The 15,477-nt window shown below is 47.6% G+C and overlaps 1 protein-coding gene across 1 annotated transcript in view; it reads left to right on the forward strand.

Annotated features, from left to right (window-relative positions):
• The first annotated feature begins 4,241 nt into the window (after positions 1-4,241).
• The window catches only part of POMT1 (protein-O-mannosyltransferase 1), a 50,317-nt gene continuing 39,081 nt past the window's right edge, over positions 4,242-15,477 (forward strand). The window contains 5 exon segments of the mRNA XM_015409629.1: positions 4,242-4,307; positions 4,888-5,032; positions 8,124-8,230; positions 12,256-12,306; positions 15,045-15,191. Of these exon segments, the coding sequence (XP_015265115.1) occupies positions 4,911-5,032; positions 8,124-8,230; positions 12,256-12,306; positions 15,045-15,191 (427 nt within the window). The 5' untranslated portion in view covers positions 4,242-4,307; positions 4,888-4,910.

A 15,477-nucleotide genomic window follows, 5' to 3' on the forward strand; every position in this document is an offset into this window, starting at 1 on the left:
CACGTCATATCCGGCACCGCTTTTTCTTCTGAGCGGCGTTCCGAGTGGAGGTCGGCTGAGAATGTCGTGATTTCCCCACCCGCCTCGTTTCTCTTTCGTGCACCCCCATTATTAGAATTGGTACGGTCCATTTCCGCTGGGTCAGTAGGACTAACGGGACGGGTTCATTTGGGAAAGGGGTGTGTGTGTGTCTGTGCTCACAGAGAAACCAGAAGCAGCAGCACTGCGGATGGGTAGGAGATTGGGTGTGTGTGTGTGTGTTTTGCATGAGCTGGTCTGCGGGAAAGGGGTCCGACTAGTTGCATTGTTGTCAGCTAGCCTTGCCTGACAGCATTTTCACAAATAAGGGGGAGGAAAAGGGGGTTCCCTCCAATGCTTCCTCTAAGCTGTGGGGTCCTGTGAGCAAAAATTCTACTTTGTGAGCTACTGGCATTAAAGTTGTGAGCGAGCAATATGGCTGCTGCATAAATTAGCTTGCTCTGGAGCCATCCCTTCCTGAGCCAAGACAAAAAAATGTGTGAATTGGAGGCTGAAAATTTGTGAGCTGGCTCACACTAACTCAGCTTAGAGGGAACACTGGTTCCCTCTAAGCTGAGTTAGTGTGAGCAAGCTCACAGTTGTTTAGCCTCCGGCTCACACATTTTTGCCTTCGCTCGGGAAGGAGGGGCTCCAGAGCAAACTGATTTCTGCAGCAGCCAAATCGCTCGCTCACAACTGTAATGCCAGCAGCTCACAAAGTAGAATTTTGGCTCACAGGACTCCACTAGAAGGGAGCATTGGTTGCAAAGTGGTGAGAGCCAAGAAGCGGGGTGGGTAGGAGGCGTATGGAGAGAACGAGGGCTGAATTGGGGGAGGGGGAGGGGATCAGTAGAAGAAAGCTGCCTTGAGCAAATTCCTGGACGAGGAGGAGAGGTTTCCTATCAGTAAAAAGGTTGCTCTTTATCAGTAAAGTAAAGTATCTTATCAGTAAAAAGGTTGCCCTTGCTCGAAAGCCAGTCGAGTCTGACTCTAGGGTTGCGGTGCTCATCTCCGTTTCCAAGCTGAAGAGCCAGCGCTGTCCGAAGACATTTCCGCGGCAATGTGGCCGGCATGACTAAACACCAAGGCGCACGGAACGCTCTACTTGCAATTTCTTGCTTTTGAACTGCTAGGTTGGCAGGAGCTGGAACTAGAGACGGGAGCTCACCCTGTCATGCGGCACTCGGGTCTTGAACTGCTGAACTACCGACCTTCCACAGCCTGCAGTTCAGCGTCTTAACCACTTGAGCCACTGCAGCTCCTATTAGTGCCTAGTGGTTATTGTAGAGAAATGGAACTTCCTCGTCCAGGAGCAGTTTACCTGTGACTTGCAGAAGCTGGAGGGCAAACAGCAGAGGGTTGCCAGCATCTTCCCACCCTGTTTAACTTCTCATCTCCACTGGTTGGAAATTTTGGGTGCTGGGTTGCTTTTGGTCTGCTCTAGCTGGCTTTTAGAGGAGCTGCGGTGGCTCAAGTGGTTAAGACGCCGAACTGCAGGCTGTGGAAGGTCAGTAGTTCAGCAGTTCGAGACCCGAGTGTGCCGCATGACGGAGTGAGCTCCCGTCTCTAGTTCCAGCTCCTGCCAACCTAGCAGTTCGAAAGCAAGAAATTGCAAGTAGATAAATAGGTACCACTTCGGTGGGAAGGTAACAGCGTTCCGTGCGCCTTGGTGTTTAGTCATGCCGGCCACATGACCACGGAAACGTCTTCGGACAGCGCTGGCTCTTCAGCTTTGAAACGGAGATGAGCACCGCAACCCTAGAGTCGGATTCGACTGGCTTTCGAGCAAGGGAGACCTTTACCTTTACTAGCTGGCTTTTATATTCTTGAAAAAATTAGACCAATTCATAGAAGACTGGCCTGTCGACAGCTGTTTACCGTCATTGTTAAATGGAGCCTCCATGTTCAGGAGCAGTATGCCTCTGAGTACCAGATGTTGGGAACAAAGAATGGATGAGGGCAGGGCTGGGGGGGGGGGGGGGCCAGAACCCCCAAGAGGGAAATTAAGTTTTCAGTCTGTACACTGAAAACTCATGAACTTTACAACATTTTTAAAATAATTTTGTTGAAGAGTTTCTGGAACTCCATCCCCAGAAAAAGCTCTGGATTGAGGGTCTGGGCTTTCTGGGAGCATTCAGCTGGCCTGGTTGAATCCTTGGTCTAACCCAGTAAAGGTGCTCTTATGTTATTGGGGGTGGGGGCAAAAGAAGGTCCCTGAAACGGGATGACCAAAGGAAGAACAGTTACTGTGGGAGTGAAGAAACTAGAGGAAAATAAGGATATATGAAACTGTCTTCTGCTAACTGTTGGCCCGTGTAGCCTGGCGTTGTCTAATTTGCAAGTCTGCCGCAAGAACTACATTAAGCAAACAATGAAGAGGCTTCTGTGGACTCCCTAGTATGCACACGCAGAGGAGGCCGGCCACTGTGTCTCTGCATGAGTCACTGCTGCAGTCTTTGCCTCTTTCCCAGTCAGCCTTCTCTGAGGAAGCACATTGGATCGTTCAGTCACTCCCAGTCCTGAGATTCCGCAGAATTATCTGTCCTTAGAAGAGACTGCCAGTTGTGTCTTTTCATGAGTCATTGCTTCAGCAGTTAAGAAGCACGCTTGGTACATTAACTCGCAAAGAGCCAGAGCCAGGTGAGTAGTAGCGTTGGTCTGAAGCAGCAGAACAGGTTTGAGTCCGCGGAAAGAACCATAATTGCTGTGCTCCTCTGAGCTCTCATCATTCTTTGTCTGAAATCAGTTTGTCTGAAGAAGTGTGCTTTGCACATGAAAGCTTACACTTTGACTAAAACTTTGTTGGTCTCAAAGGTGCCACTGGACTACCTACCTGAATCATTCTTTGTTCTGTCACACTACAAATAAACCCTGCTGGCTGTGAGATGGCGTCTCCACTTTTACTCTTTTTTAAAGAGTATATTTCCCTGTTTTATTCCCTCAGAGTGTTATCCTTCTGAACATAGGATGGGTAGGGAAAACACCAGCACCATAGAGGGAGAATTGCTTTATTAGTGGGGATGACGGAAGAAAGCGGGTTGGCCAATTACTTCCATTCAGAAGTAACTAATTGGGATTCGTAAGACTGTAAACCAGGGTGTGGTCTGTGCCTGACATACTTTGATTTTCTCGGTTAGGAGGGCCTAGCTGTACACCCTGTTTTATAAAGAATACATATAAAGAATACAATCTGGGAAAGATTGAAGGTCAAAGAAGACGGGGACGGCAAAGGATGAGATGGTTAGTGTCATAGATGCAACGAACCTGAAATTGAGCCAACTTCAGAGGACGGCGGAAGACAGGAGGGCCTGGCGTGATCTGGTCCATGGGGTCGCGAAGAGTCGGACTCAACTGTGCAACTGAACAACAACAACAAACACCTAATTTAATGGCAATTGTATAAATGATTAAGAGAACAACATTTGTGGCGGGGTATGGGCTTTTGTGAGTCCATCGGTCCTTATATCTTGAAGAGTAGAGAGATTTCAGATACCCAATGACAATAGCAGGCAAATGATGTCTGAAGGAGCGAGCTGTGACTCACCAAAGCTCCTCCCATGCCACAAATTTTGTTAGTCTTTCAGGTGCTCGTGGACTCTTGCTCTTTTTTACAGCTACGGACAGACAGACGCAGCTACCCATCTTGATCTATCTGCATAAATGATCGCATGCTGAAATCTGACAAGGCAGCGCATGTTCCCAGAGTTATTCTGGAATTCATTGGAGGATTAGTAGATTGAGGATCCGGCCCTTTCCGACAGCTCTGTCTGAACAGTGATGTTAAAATGGTGTCCAAGGTTGGGCACAGTTTTTTCTTGATGCTTTTTTGGGTGGGAATGGATTTTGCTGATGCTTCTAATGCATGATGCCCTCAGGTGTCGGGCATGCCAATTCAAAGGAAGTTGCAGGTATTTTTTTGGGGGGTGTCTCTTGCGTGGTGTACGAGCAACCCTTGACAGGTGTGTTCCCACTTTCCCCTGCCCCAAATGGCTTTAAATTAATTTTGAATTCCAGTCCCTAAGCTGATGTGGTGTACAACTGCTGGAGTATGTGCTGTGAGAAAGAAAAGCTGCGTTTCAAAATCTCAGCTTGGTATGAACTTGCTGAGAGGCCTTTGGCAACTGCCCACATACACTGTGGGGCTGTGATAGGGATTATTGAGCTACTGGATTAACAGGACAGCCTCTAGTCGCCTTCACGATAAAATGGATTTCTTGTGACATTTTCTTTTGTGCAACAGTTTGCTCTTCATCAGATCATCCTGTGAACAGGGCTGCCCCAAGAAATCTGTGAGTCTTTAAGCTGTTTTTCTTTATTTTCTTTTTTCTTAAATGCAGCAGACTCTAGGACAGGGGTGTCAAACCTGAGGCCCGGGGGTTAGGGAGGGCTTCTATCAGGCCCGCAGTGGAACTGGCTGTCTTCTGCTTCTTCTTCCAGTTCTGCTGCTGCTGCTGCGTCCAGCTTACAGATACGCACTTGAACAGCATACTCAAGATTGCAACAGCACAGGCTTTTTGATGCAATAATTCAGAGCAAGAGGTGTCAGTGATCAGACACTGCTAAATAAACAAAATATTGCCAGAGTACTGATGGTTTAAGCACGTTTTAATTTTAAGTTAAAAAAACCACATTTGTTGTTTGTGTCCTTTATAAAGTTCCCCTCTATATCTCCGCTACCTGGCATTACATTTTATGGCACACACGACCGGCCCAACAAGGTCTCACTTATGTCAGGTCCAGCCCTCATAACAAATGAGTTCGACACCCCTGCTCTAGGACCTGAGGCCACTCACGTGAAGTGCCTTGAAAACAGGCTGTACAAATGCTGACTAATGAATGGTAACAAGAGCTTTTTTTGGCCTCTTTTAGTCTCAACACTCTTGCCAGACAAGATGCTGGGCTTCCTGAAGCACCCAGTTGTCCTTTCAGTGGAAATAAACATCAACCTGTTGCTTTTGGCTGTTGCTGGGCTAATGAGCCGGCTGTGGGCGCTGTCCTACCCCAGAGCTGTAGTGTAAGTAAACGGCTTTGTATTTTTCTACATTCTGGTTCTTTCCTTCCACACACACGCACTTTAGTTTGCTGTCGCTCCTGGAGCCTGGCGGTCTTTGATGTGACGGTGCCACATGGGGCTGGGGGGGGGCAACCTCTGTTGTTTTCATCCCCAGAGCATCCCTGCTCAGTAGGCCGTTATTCCCATTCTGCAGAAGAATTATTTCTCTTTCTACCGGACCCGTAGCTATGGTGGGGCTCCCCCCACTTCCTAGCAAAGCCCCCCGACTCTCTGGGCTGCCCGTATGATTCCCCACTGGAGCTGGCGGGGGCAGCAGGTGCACTTGGAGGAGAATCAGGTCGCGGGGTGGGGCTGGCGGGAACTTGCACTTGGGGAAAAAGCCAGGGGCGGCATGGGCCGCAGAGGCAGCAGAAGCCGGGCCGCAGGGGGGTTGGCACTGAGGAGCCACATGCACCGTGTTCTAAAACACATGGCGGGCACCAGGAAGAGTGTCTGTGAACAGCGTGGGCATCATATTCAGGACCTCTGCTGTAGATCATTAGCTTTCAAGAGGTAGGGTTGCCAACTTCAAGCTGGGGAATTCCTGGAGATTTAGGGATGAACTTGGGGAGGGGAGGGACTCCATTGAGGTCCAGTGCCGTAGAATTTGCCCTTCGGAGCAGCCGTTTTCTCCAGGGGAGCTGATCTCTGAAGTCTGGGCATCAGTTGTAATTCCAACAGATCTCTAGGCACTACCTAGAGCAGTGATGGCGAACCTTTTAGAGACCGAGTGCCCAAACTGCAACCCAGAACCCACTTATTTATCGCAAAGTGCCAACACGGCCATTTAACCTGAATACTGAGGTTTTACTTAGAGATGTGAAGGCCCGGAAAAAAAACGGAAAAATTTGAAAAAAAACCTGTTTTTTCCCCGTTTTTTTCCTGGAGCTTTTTTTGTTTTTTTTTTAACATGATGAATAAAATATTTTAAGACAAGGTGTTCAAATATTTTCCAAATCATTTCTAATATATATATATATGGTATCAGATTGATCTAATTTCTGTGCACTGAGGACAAGCAAGTCCTAGGTTACAAACTGAACTCTCCAATGCAAGAACAAGATGCATTTCTTCCTTTAGGAGGTGCGATTGTCAGACGAAAATAAAAAAGTTTCAGTTTTGTTTTTGCATGTGGGTGGGTATTCTGTTTGTAATAATTGTTTGGATACACTATATTTTTAATATGCTAGTTGTGATAGTTTCATGCCAAGTAAAAATGTCCATAGTCACATTTTATGTTCTTAAAGTAACAGAATGACTTTCAATCTAGAAAAGACAAAAGAAATGCTAATGTAGCATTTTTTTCAATTTTCCCGAAAATTTCCATTTTTCCCCGGAAAAAAACCGGGGAAAAAACGGGTTTTTTTCCAAGCTCCAAAATTTCCGGAAATTTTACATCTCTAGTTTTACTTTAGAAAAAACAACTCATACATTAACGTAAGATGATCCAAACAAAGTAAGGAAAGCAATCCCAAATGCTTTCATTTGCTTAAAATTATTTGGCAGAGAATTCGACACTTTAATGATGGTCTGGGCCTGGCTGGGGCGATGGCACGCGTGCCCACAGAGAGGGCTCTGAGTGCCACCTCTGGCACCCGTGCCATAGGTTCACCACCACTGACCTAGAGGTTGGCAACCTTGAAACAGGGCTGGTTCGAGGTGTTTTCTCATCCCAGTTGCCTCCTCTCCAGTTAGCCTAAACCAAACCCCCATGGCACAGGTCTGCTGTGGCAACTGGACCCCCAGTCCCCGGGATACACGAACATTCGCTTCCTCATATCCATTTCAAGCCCTGCCTTTCTTTTTGGTCAGGAGGTGCAATCAGAGGCAGTTTTCCACTCCACATTTGTTGACCGGCAAGCCTTTTTTAGATTACAGCAGTGCGGGGAAGGCAAAAATTTTAGTGGAGTAAGCATTAGATTTACGGACAAAGTTTCAGGCCCACTCTTGTTTATGTTCAAGATTAAGTGGTAACGAAGCAACATCTATTTAAGAGTCTCAGCAGAGGATGCAGTTGTGTAGTTCGACATGGTGGTGGGAAGTGCAGTTGCAGCCAAATTACAGTTCCTGTGTAGGGTTTTCAAGGAAAGAGACGAACGGAGGTGGTTTGCCATTGCCTGCCTCCACTTAGTGACCCTGGACATCCTTGCTGGTCTCCCATCCAAGTACTAGTCATGGTTGGCCCTCCTTAGCTTCCAGGATCCTGACGAGATCGGGCTACTCTGGGCCATCTGGGTCAGGCCGCCGTTCGTAATAGCTGACGTCCCCTGTGATGACCTCTTATCTGGGGAGGTCTGGTTTTACTTTAAAATGTTCTTTGTTTTGTTTTACTGGGTAATCCGGCTGCCACCAGGAAATTTATAAGGCTTTCCAAACCTTTATAATATAATATCTATCACTGGGTAGGTATACCGAGGGTCTAGGCTTTCATGACGGTCTATGTGGTTTGAGGAATATTCTTTCCAGAGCTGGTATACTTGAATGAAATAAAATTTATTTAAATAAAGCATAAATATGAGGGTAGAACAATGTAAACAGTACTGGGAATGATTTGAACAATTGCTTGGTGTCTCTCACAAGCTTCTCCTTTACTGACAGGGAGGTTTCAAGTAACTTTGTAACATAAACTCAAGGTCATGCAAGTTCACTGTTTCTCTCCTTCAGACCTCAGAATCAACTCCTTATCAACTGTCTTATTCAACTCTCAGACATAGAACTTAACAACCCACACAGGGAAGCTTCTCCTTCTCTCTCATACATAGCTTAACTGCCCTTCCCCTGACTTGATCAACTGTCATCTCTAACTGACCCTCTTGATAGACATTCAAATCCTCCACACAGCATCCATTCCAAAACCCCTCCCCCTCTCTGTCACTCACCAATCATATCACTTGCCTAATTCCAGCACTCTAGATTATCATCACAGCCATGCAAACCAAACTTTTAAACCCACACACACACAGTTAAACATGAAATCATTACATTCCCGCAGCCCTATTCCTTAAGTATCCCGCGTGAAGTCTACATGCCTGTGCCTTCTTTGGTATTTCAGTTTCGACGAAGTCTACTACGGACAGTTCCTCTCTCTGTATATGAAGCAGATCTTCTTTGTGGACGACAGCGGCCCCCCGTTTGGTCACATGCTTTTGGCCTTAGGAGGTAGGGAAGACTTTCGCGGCGCGTTCAGGTTTGTAGCCTGCCCCGTCACAACGGCCCAGCAGAGGTAATGGCGTCACACAATCAAGTCGACAGCCAGAATTGGAACCCAGAATGAATTAAGAACATAAGAAGAGAAGCCAGTGTTGGATCAGGCCAATGGCCCATCCAGTCCAACACTCTGTCACACAGTGGCCAAAAATACCAGGAGCCATCAGGAGGTCCAGCAGTGGGGCCGGGACATTAGAAGCCCTCCCACTGTTCCCCCCCCCAGCACCAAGACCGAAGACAGAGCATCATCTGCCCCAGCCTGAGAGTCCCTATCTATACCTTGTGGCTAATGGCCACGGATGGACTTCTGCTCCATATGCTTATCTAATTCCCTCTTGAAGCCGTCCATGCTTGTAGCTGCCACCACATACGAACATAAGAGAAGCCAATGTTGGATCAGGCCAATGGCCCATCCAGTCCAACACTCTGTGTCACACAGTGGCCAAAAATACCAGGAGCCATCAGGTGGTCCAGCAGTGGGGTCAGGACACTAGAAGCCCCCCACTGTTGCCCCCCCCCAAGCACCAAGAATACAAAGCATCACCTGCCCCAGCCTGAGAGTTCCTATCTATACCTTGTGGCTAATGGCCACGGATGGACTTCTGCTCCATATGCTTATCATTATTATTCACTAAATCAAAGTCTAGAATGAATGATACCAGACCAGACTTTGTGCAGCATTTCCTTGAGGGAGGGGCTTCTCAGGTTGAGCGGAGCCCTGGCAGGTGCCCGGTTTCTTCCCTGCCCTACTCCTGACGGCCTCATCGATGGCTGTTGGAAGCTGGCGGGAAGGAGACTCACCTGAGCTGGATCCTTCAAGGTGCAACGGAGGGACGTTAGGTGTTCTCTGAGAACCAAAACTCTCTGAGAGCCCCATGAAGGGAAATCTGGGGAGAAATGAAATCTAATGCAAGGTTAAGTTGGTAGCATGTATTGCTGTTACAAGCATTATGTCTATATTAAGAAGATCCAGTTGCAGATTTAACAGCAGGTTGTGTTTAGTTTACAGAACGTGAAGCTTTGATTTGTTGCCTGCTTCATCAGATGCTAGGAGCAGAAAGTTCATGCTCTCTTAATAACAAATCAGTCTAGAACAGGGGTCCCCAACCTTTGTGAGCCTGCGGGCACCTTTGGAATTCTGACATAGGGTAGTGGGCGAAGCTACAAAATGGCCGCCATTGCTTACCTTCAGTCACATAGTGCAGAGCCTTGTGCTGTGGTACCAGCTGCCACCAAAACACCATTTTAAAAACTGTATGGCCTGTCAGATCTCCAGTGACCGATCAGAAGCCCTGCTGGGTGGGAGACCCACCTGGCCCCAGGGCCAGCCTGGTGTAGTGGTTAAATGCGTGAACTCTAATCTGGGACAACCAGGTTTGATTCCCCACTCCCCCACTCGCAACCGCTAGATGACCTTGGGCAAGCCACAGTTCTGTCAGAGCTGTTCTCGCAAGGACAGTATTGGAAAGAGCTCTCTCAGCCCCACCTGCCTCGCAGGGTGTCTGTTGTGGGGAGGGGAAGGGAGAGGAGTTCGTAAGCCGCTCTGAGACTTCGAGCCAAGGGCAGAGCGTAAATCCAATCTCATCTTCTCCTTCTCTTCTAAAACCACTTGGTGGGCTCTGGGAAAAGTGTCATCGGGTGCCACGGTGCCCGTAGGTAACACACTGGGGGACACCTGGTCCCGAAGGTGCAAGTGTATTTACTTAGTGTTCTTTGGGCATGTAATACCTGTGTCAGTTTCCCTAAACAGGAATGGCGAAGTGCATCCATACATGTGAAACTTAACAGGCAAGTTGGTGGACTCTTGAGGTTCCTAGTTTCAGATCGAATAAATGAGTGAGTTCCTAGACTTTAGAGAGAAGTCCGAAAGCAGGTAGGGTGTGCTTTTCAAAGGTGTAGGTGTCTACTTCTGGGCCCTGTAAAACTATGTTATTAGTCGTCATAGCCATAGTTGTATGCGGGGTTATCAGTGAACAAGACATTTGGCGAAGGCTTTCCTGAGGGCTCTACAGAGCCTTATCTAAAACCACTTGGTGGGCTCTGGGAAAAGTGTCATCGGGTGCCACGGTGCCCGTAGGTAACACACTGGGGGACACCTGGTCCCGAAGGTGCAAGTGTATTTACTTAGTGTTCTTTGGGCATGTAATACCTGTGTCAGTTTCCCTAAACAGGAATGGCGAAGTGCATCCATACATGTGAAACTTAACAGGCAAGTTGGTGGACTCTTGAGGTTCCTAGTTTCAGATCGAATAAATGAGTGAGTTCCTAGACTTTAGAGAGAAGTCCGAAAGCAGGTAAGGTGTGCTTTTCAAAGGAGTAGGTGTCTGAGGGTGGTACTTCTGGGCCCTGTAAAACTATGTTATTAGTCGTCATAGCCATAGTTGTATGCGGGGTTATCAGTGAACAAGACATTTGGCGAAGGCTTTCCTGAGGGCTCTACAGAGCCTTATGGTGAGGTAAAGTAACCCAAAACAAAAACAGGTCCTTGCCCCAAGGAGATTACAGTCTGAATACTGACAGATTCAGGTGGGTAGCCGTGTTGGTCTGAAGCAGCAGCAGAACAGAGTTTGAGTCCAGGGGCACCTTTAAGACCAAAAAAGTTTTATTCAAGGTAAACTTTCATGTGCATGCACACTTCTTCAGATATGAAAAGGTGTGTGTGCACACAAAAGCTTATACCTTGAATAAAACTTTGTTGGTCTTGAATAAAACTTTGTTGGTCTTAAAGATGCCCCTGGACTCAAACTTTGTTTTGAATTTTGATAGCGGGTGATGCTCCAGGGAGAGGGGAGAGGAAAAGCCAAGGTGATGTGGGGCAAAGGGGAATTTTAGGGGCCTGTGTGGTGTCGCAAGTGAGTGGTAAAAACTATGGGAGCTTCCAGCTCCTCATAGCCTCTGGTCACATGCTGTTACTTTCCTGTACCTTTGTACCTGTGCTGCCCTTTGCAGCTTGCATTAGGAACATCCAGCTTCTACAAACGTTCAGGTTTTGGTTTTTTTTGGTGTGTGTGTGTTTATATATAGTATTTAAAATAAGTATGTAAAACATGCTGATTTGTGTTTAATGTCCGCTTTGCTTGATTCTAAAAAGAAGTTTGTCCAGAGGTCATTTCGGGGGGGATCGCGGGGGATCGCAGTTCCCCCGGGTGAGGTACGGGGGGCACATGACGAAGCCCCGCCCCCTGCTTCCGGCCGCCCCGCTTCCGGCCCTCATTCAGCCAGGAGGAGTGAGTTCCCCTAGCTCTTTTTCTACGAAACAACCCCTGAGTTTGTCACTTGTGATGGGAAACTTTCCCCCCAAGTGGGAAAGAAGAGAAGCGAGAGATGTTCACGCGAAAGAGTTAATGCGAAAGAAGGGAGAAATTCGTTGAATGTTGTAGGCAGACGTTAGTGGAATTTGTAAGTAATGTGTTAGTTAGTGTGATATAATGTATTGTTAGCTGATTATAATGTACAGTACTTAGGATTAGAAAAGAGCAAGGGTCCAGGAGCACCTTAAAGATTAACAACATTTGTGGCAAGGCAGGCGCTTTCGTGAGTCACTGCTGACTTCTTCAGATACAGCTAGAATGGGAGTCCATAGTACCTTATATCTTGGAGGGTGGAGAATGGGAGTGATTTCAGATGGCGAATGACAGTAAGCAGGCAAATGATATCTGAAGAAGTGAGCTGTGACTCACGAAAGCTCCTCCCCTGCCACAAATTCTGTTAGCCGTTAAGGTGCTACTGGACTCTTGCTCTTTCTTTACTGCTACAGACAAACACGGCGACCCATCTTGATCTACCTCCACAGAAGTACTTAGGATGATACGTTAACTCATAACTGTGAAAATATTATTTATATTCTTTTGTGTGATGTTTGTGAATCAGTTGTTTTCTAAAGCCGCGTGCTCTTTGCCATCACCCCCGAAAAGATTCTATACGCTCCGGAGTCCTTATCGTGTCCTATTTTCTTTCATTCCTCCCTTCTGTTTTAGGTTACTTAGGTGGATTTGATGGGAATTTTTTATGGAACAGAATCGGTGCTGGTAAGAGATGGTTTTCGCCATGGCTGTGAATCATGCTACCCCAGAGCGCTTCAGAGCTGATCAGAAGGGCCTAAGTTATTATAACTGTGACCTTAGCAATATTCTATCTGGTGGGACGCAGATTAATTCATCCCAGGGATGTTTAGCACATTCCATGATGGCAAAGCACTCTCCTTCTAATGCCTTTCCCAGTTTGGTGTAGTGGTTAGGAGCGTGGACTCTAATCTGGGAGAACGGGGTTTGATTCCCCACTCCTCCACATGCAGCTGCTGGTGTGACCTTGGGTCAGTTACGAGTTCTCTCAGAGCTGTTCTCTCAAGGGCAGTTCTCAAAAGAGCTCTCTCAGCCCCACCCACCTCACAGGGTGTCTGTTGTGGGGAGGGGAGGAGATTGTAAGTCGCTCTGAGACTCCGAGTGAAGGGTGAGGTATAAATCCAATCTCCTCCTCTTCTCCTCCTCGCTTCCTCCTCATCTGTACCCCACCTTTTCCCCTGATGGAGACCCAAAGCGGCTTATATTGCTGGGGTTAGTTACAACTCGTCTCATCTTCCAGTCATGCCATCCACACTTGTTTGCAAGTATTGGGTTGCTGGCATTCATTTACTGTGTAAATGGTGTTTCTCAGACTTGATAACTGAGCTCCCCCTCCCCCCCAATTTAAAACAGGAAGCACATGTCATTCCTATGACCAAAAACGTTTACTTTCAGGAAGCTTCAGGGAGAGATGGCTCTTCGCAAGTGTGCAGGCCCCAGGTTTCTCTCTGAAACATCACTGTGGTTCAGAGAGAGGACAGAGGAAGAAGACCAGACATTAAATGACTTGCTACAACCCTCTGGGTGGCTGTAATGATGCTGTAAACTAGCATCTGGTTTGGAATGCACAGAACATCTGGAGCTCTCTCTCCACCTTTGTTTCCAGCACTGTAGGTGCTCAGCTGCTCTGAATAAGGCTCAAAATGCTCTTGACCCTTGTTATTTTGCATCTTTAAACTGAAGGATTTAAATGTCATTTAACTTATTTGCCAATGCCAGATTAACGATCCGGGCAGCCTTCTGGGAAAGGGTCACCCACAGTAATGTTCCAGGTCCAGGCAGTGGCATTTCACAAATGTGTAAACCGTTCCATTCTAGTTCAGTTTGGGTTAGCAAGACAGATTTTTGTCCTCAAGAGCTCTCTCAGCTGCTCTGAAAATAAGGCTCGAAACGCTCTTGACCCTTGTTATTTTGCATCTTTAAACTTAAGGATTTAACGATCCAGGCAGCCTTCTGGGAAAGGGTCACCCACAGTAATGTTCCAGGTCCAGGCGGTGGCATTTCACCAATGTGTAAGCCGTTCCATTCCTAGTTCAGTTTGGGTTAGCAAGACAGATTTTTGTCCTCAAAAACTCTCTTCGCCCTCACATAGCCCTTTCGTAGTCTTAGATGAGAGTCACATACATGAAGTCAGTAATCCTTGTCAGCAAACGGCCTGGGAAGGTCAGTGCATGTTATATTATCACCATCGGCCTTGCAGATTTAATTAGGCCCCGGCCACACATGCTGGAAAACGTGGGGGGGGGGGGAGGCATGCCTTTTTGCACCGTCGCATTCTGATCCGCCATTATGCGATCAGACGTGATGGCGGCGCACCGGGGTTTCGTCCTTTGGCACGCGCTGCAAAGAGAACGGCTGGAGAGAATAGGCGCACGCGGGCGCGATCACACCGAACGAGTCCGTCTGCCGCCCGTGGCAAACCATTGGCTAGTAGATCTTTGCAGGTACTTTTTAACTGCGCACCTTCGGCGGCACGCCACGGGTTGGCCGTGGGTGCACTACGCTTGCCAGATGTTGCAGTGTGGTCGCGCCCCAAAAATCCGCCCAGCATTCGTGCCTTTTGCGCAGCAAATTCTCTGTGTGACCGGGGGCATAGATAGTTAAGCGATCATTTGAAAACAAAATGGTTGCATGAAACAGTCCTCTGTATTGAGTGGCAATTTTTTTGAGGAAGGTAGGCAGTGGTGTCTGCCTGGTATGTATGCCAAGTGTACCAGTGACAGTTTGTCACAATAAATTAGATCCAGGTAGTCAGCCGGGTTGGTCTGAAGCAACAGAAGAAATGTAGAGTCCAGTGCCACCTTTAAGACAAACAAAGGTTTATTCAGGGTGTGAGCTTTCGTGCGCATGCACACTTTTCCAAATGCACTGGAATTGGAGGTAAGGTTCAGACTTATAGATGGGCTGAACAGCAAATCTAACATTTAACATGATGATGTTTTAAGCTATGCAAAACCAGAATTAAACTACAAGACAAGGTTATAAGGTCAACAGCTGTAAAGCAATAAATATGTCGAAATAAATCTGAGACTCTGTTGACTCAGAGTAAATTGACCTTAAAACATCTTCATCATGTTACAAGCCATAGTTCTGTCAGTGCTGTTCTTGAAAAAGAGCCGTTTCTGCCAGAGTTCTCTCAGCCCCGCCTACCTCACAGGGTGTCTGTTGTGGGGAAGGGGAGGGAAAGGAGTTTGTAAGCCGCTCTGAGACTCCTTCGGGTAGTGAAGGGCGGGGTATAAATCCAATCTCCTCCTCCTCCTCCTCCTGCTATGCTCACAAAGCATAAAGCAAAAGTTGTACAGTTCTGAGAGAGAGAGCCCCAGTATTCTAGAGTTAAGGCTTGATTTATTTATTTTTGCAGGGACGTGTGTGTCTGTCACGCCCACTGGCTTCTGACTCTTGATTATGCTTTCCCCCCGTTGCAGAATATAGTCCCAACGTGCCCATTTGGACCCTGCGGCTGCTGCCTGCGGTCGCGGGTGCCCTGTGTGTCCCTCTGGCATACCAGATCTTGGTGGAGCTGCGTTTTTCTCACCTCGTTGCGCACGGAGCTGCTCTGCTAATTCTGTTGGGTAAGCAGTGTCCCCTTCAGCTGTCTGCAGGGAGAGTATCGCCCACAGCCTCCCCAGCTATGTAGAAAGATGACTTTGCCAGTTAAACAAAGGGGGGGAGGGCAAATAGCTTGGTGAGGAGGCACACAATGTGGAGAGCAATTGCGGTCAGTTAAGGGAAAAGGGGGGGGGTGCTGAGCTTTGCCTGAGTGAATCCCTGAAACTGTATAGAATCCAGGAAATGTTAGGAGTGGGATCTCCATATCCCTCTCCCCCCCCCCCCCCCCCCCACCACTCCCCCTTAAGC

The sequence above is a fragment of the Gekko japonicus genome, unplaced genomic scaffold, assembly GCF_001447785.1.
Source record: "Gekko japonicus isolate JY-2015 unplaced genomic scaffold, Gekko_japonicus_V1.1 scaffold2764, whole genome shotgun sequence".
NCBI classification, from domain to species: Eukaryota; Metazoa; Chordata; class Lepidosauria; order Squamata; family Gekkonidae; genus Gekko; species Gekko japonicus.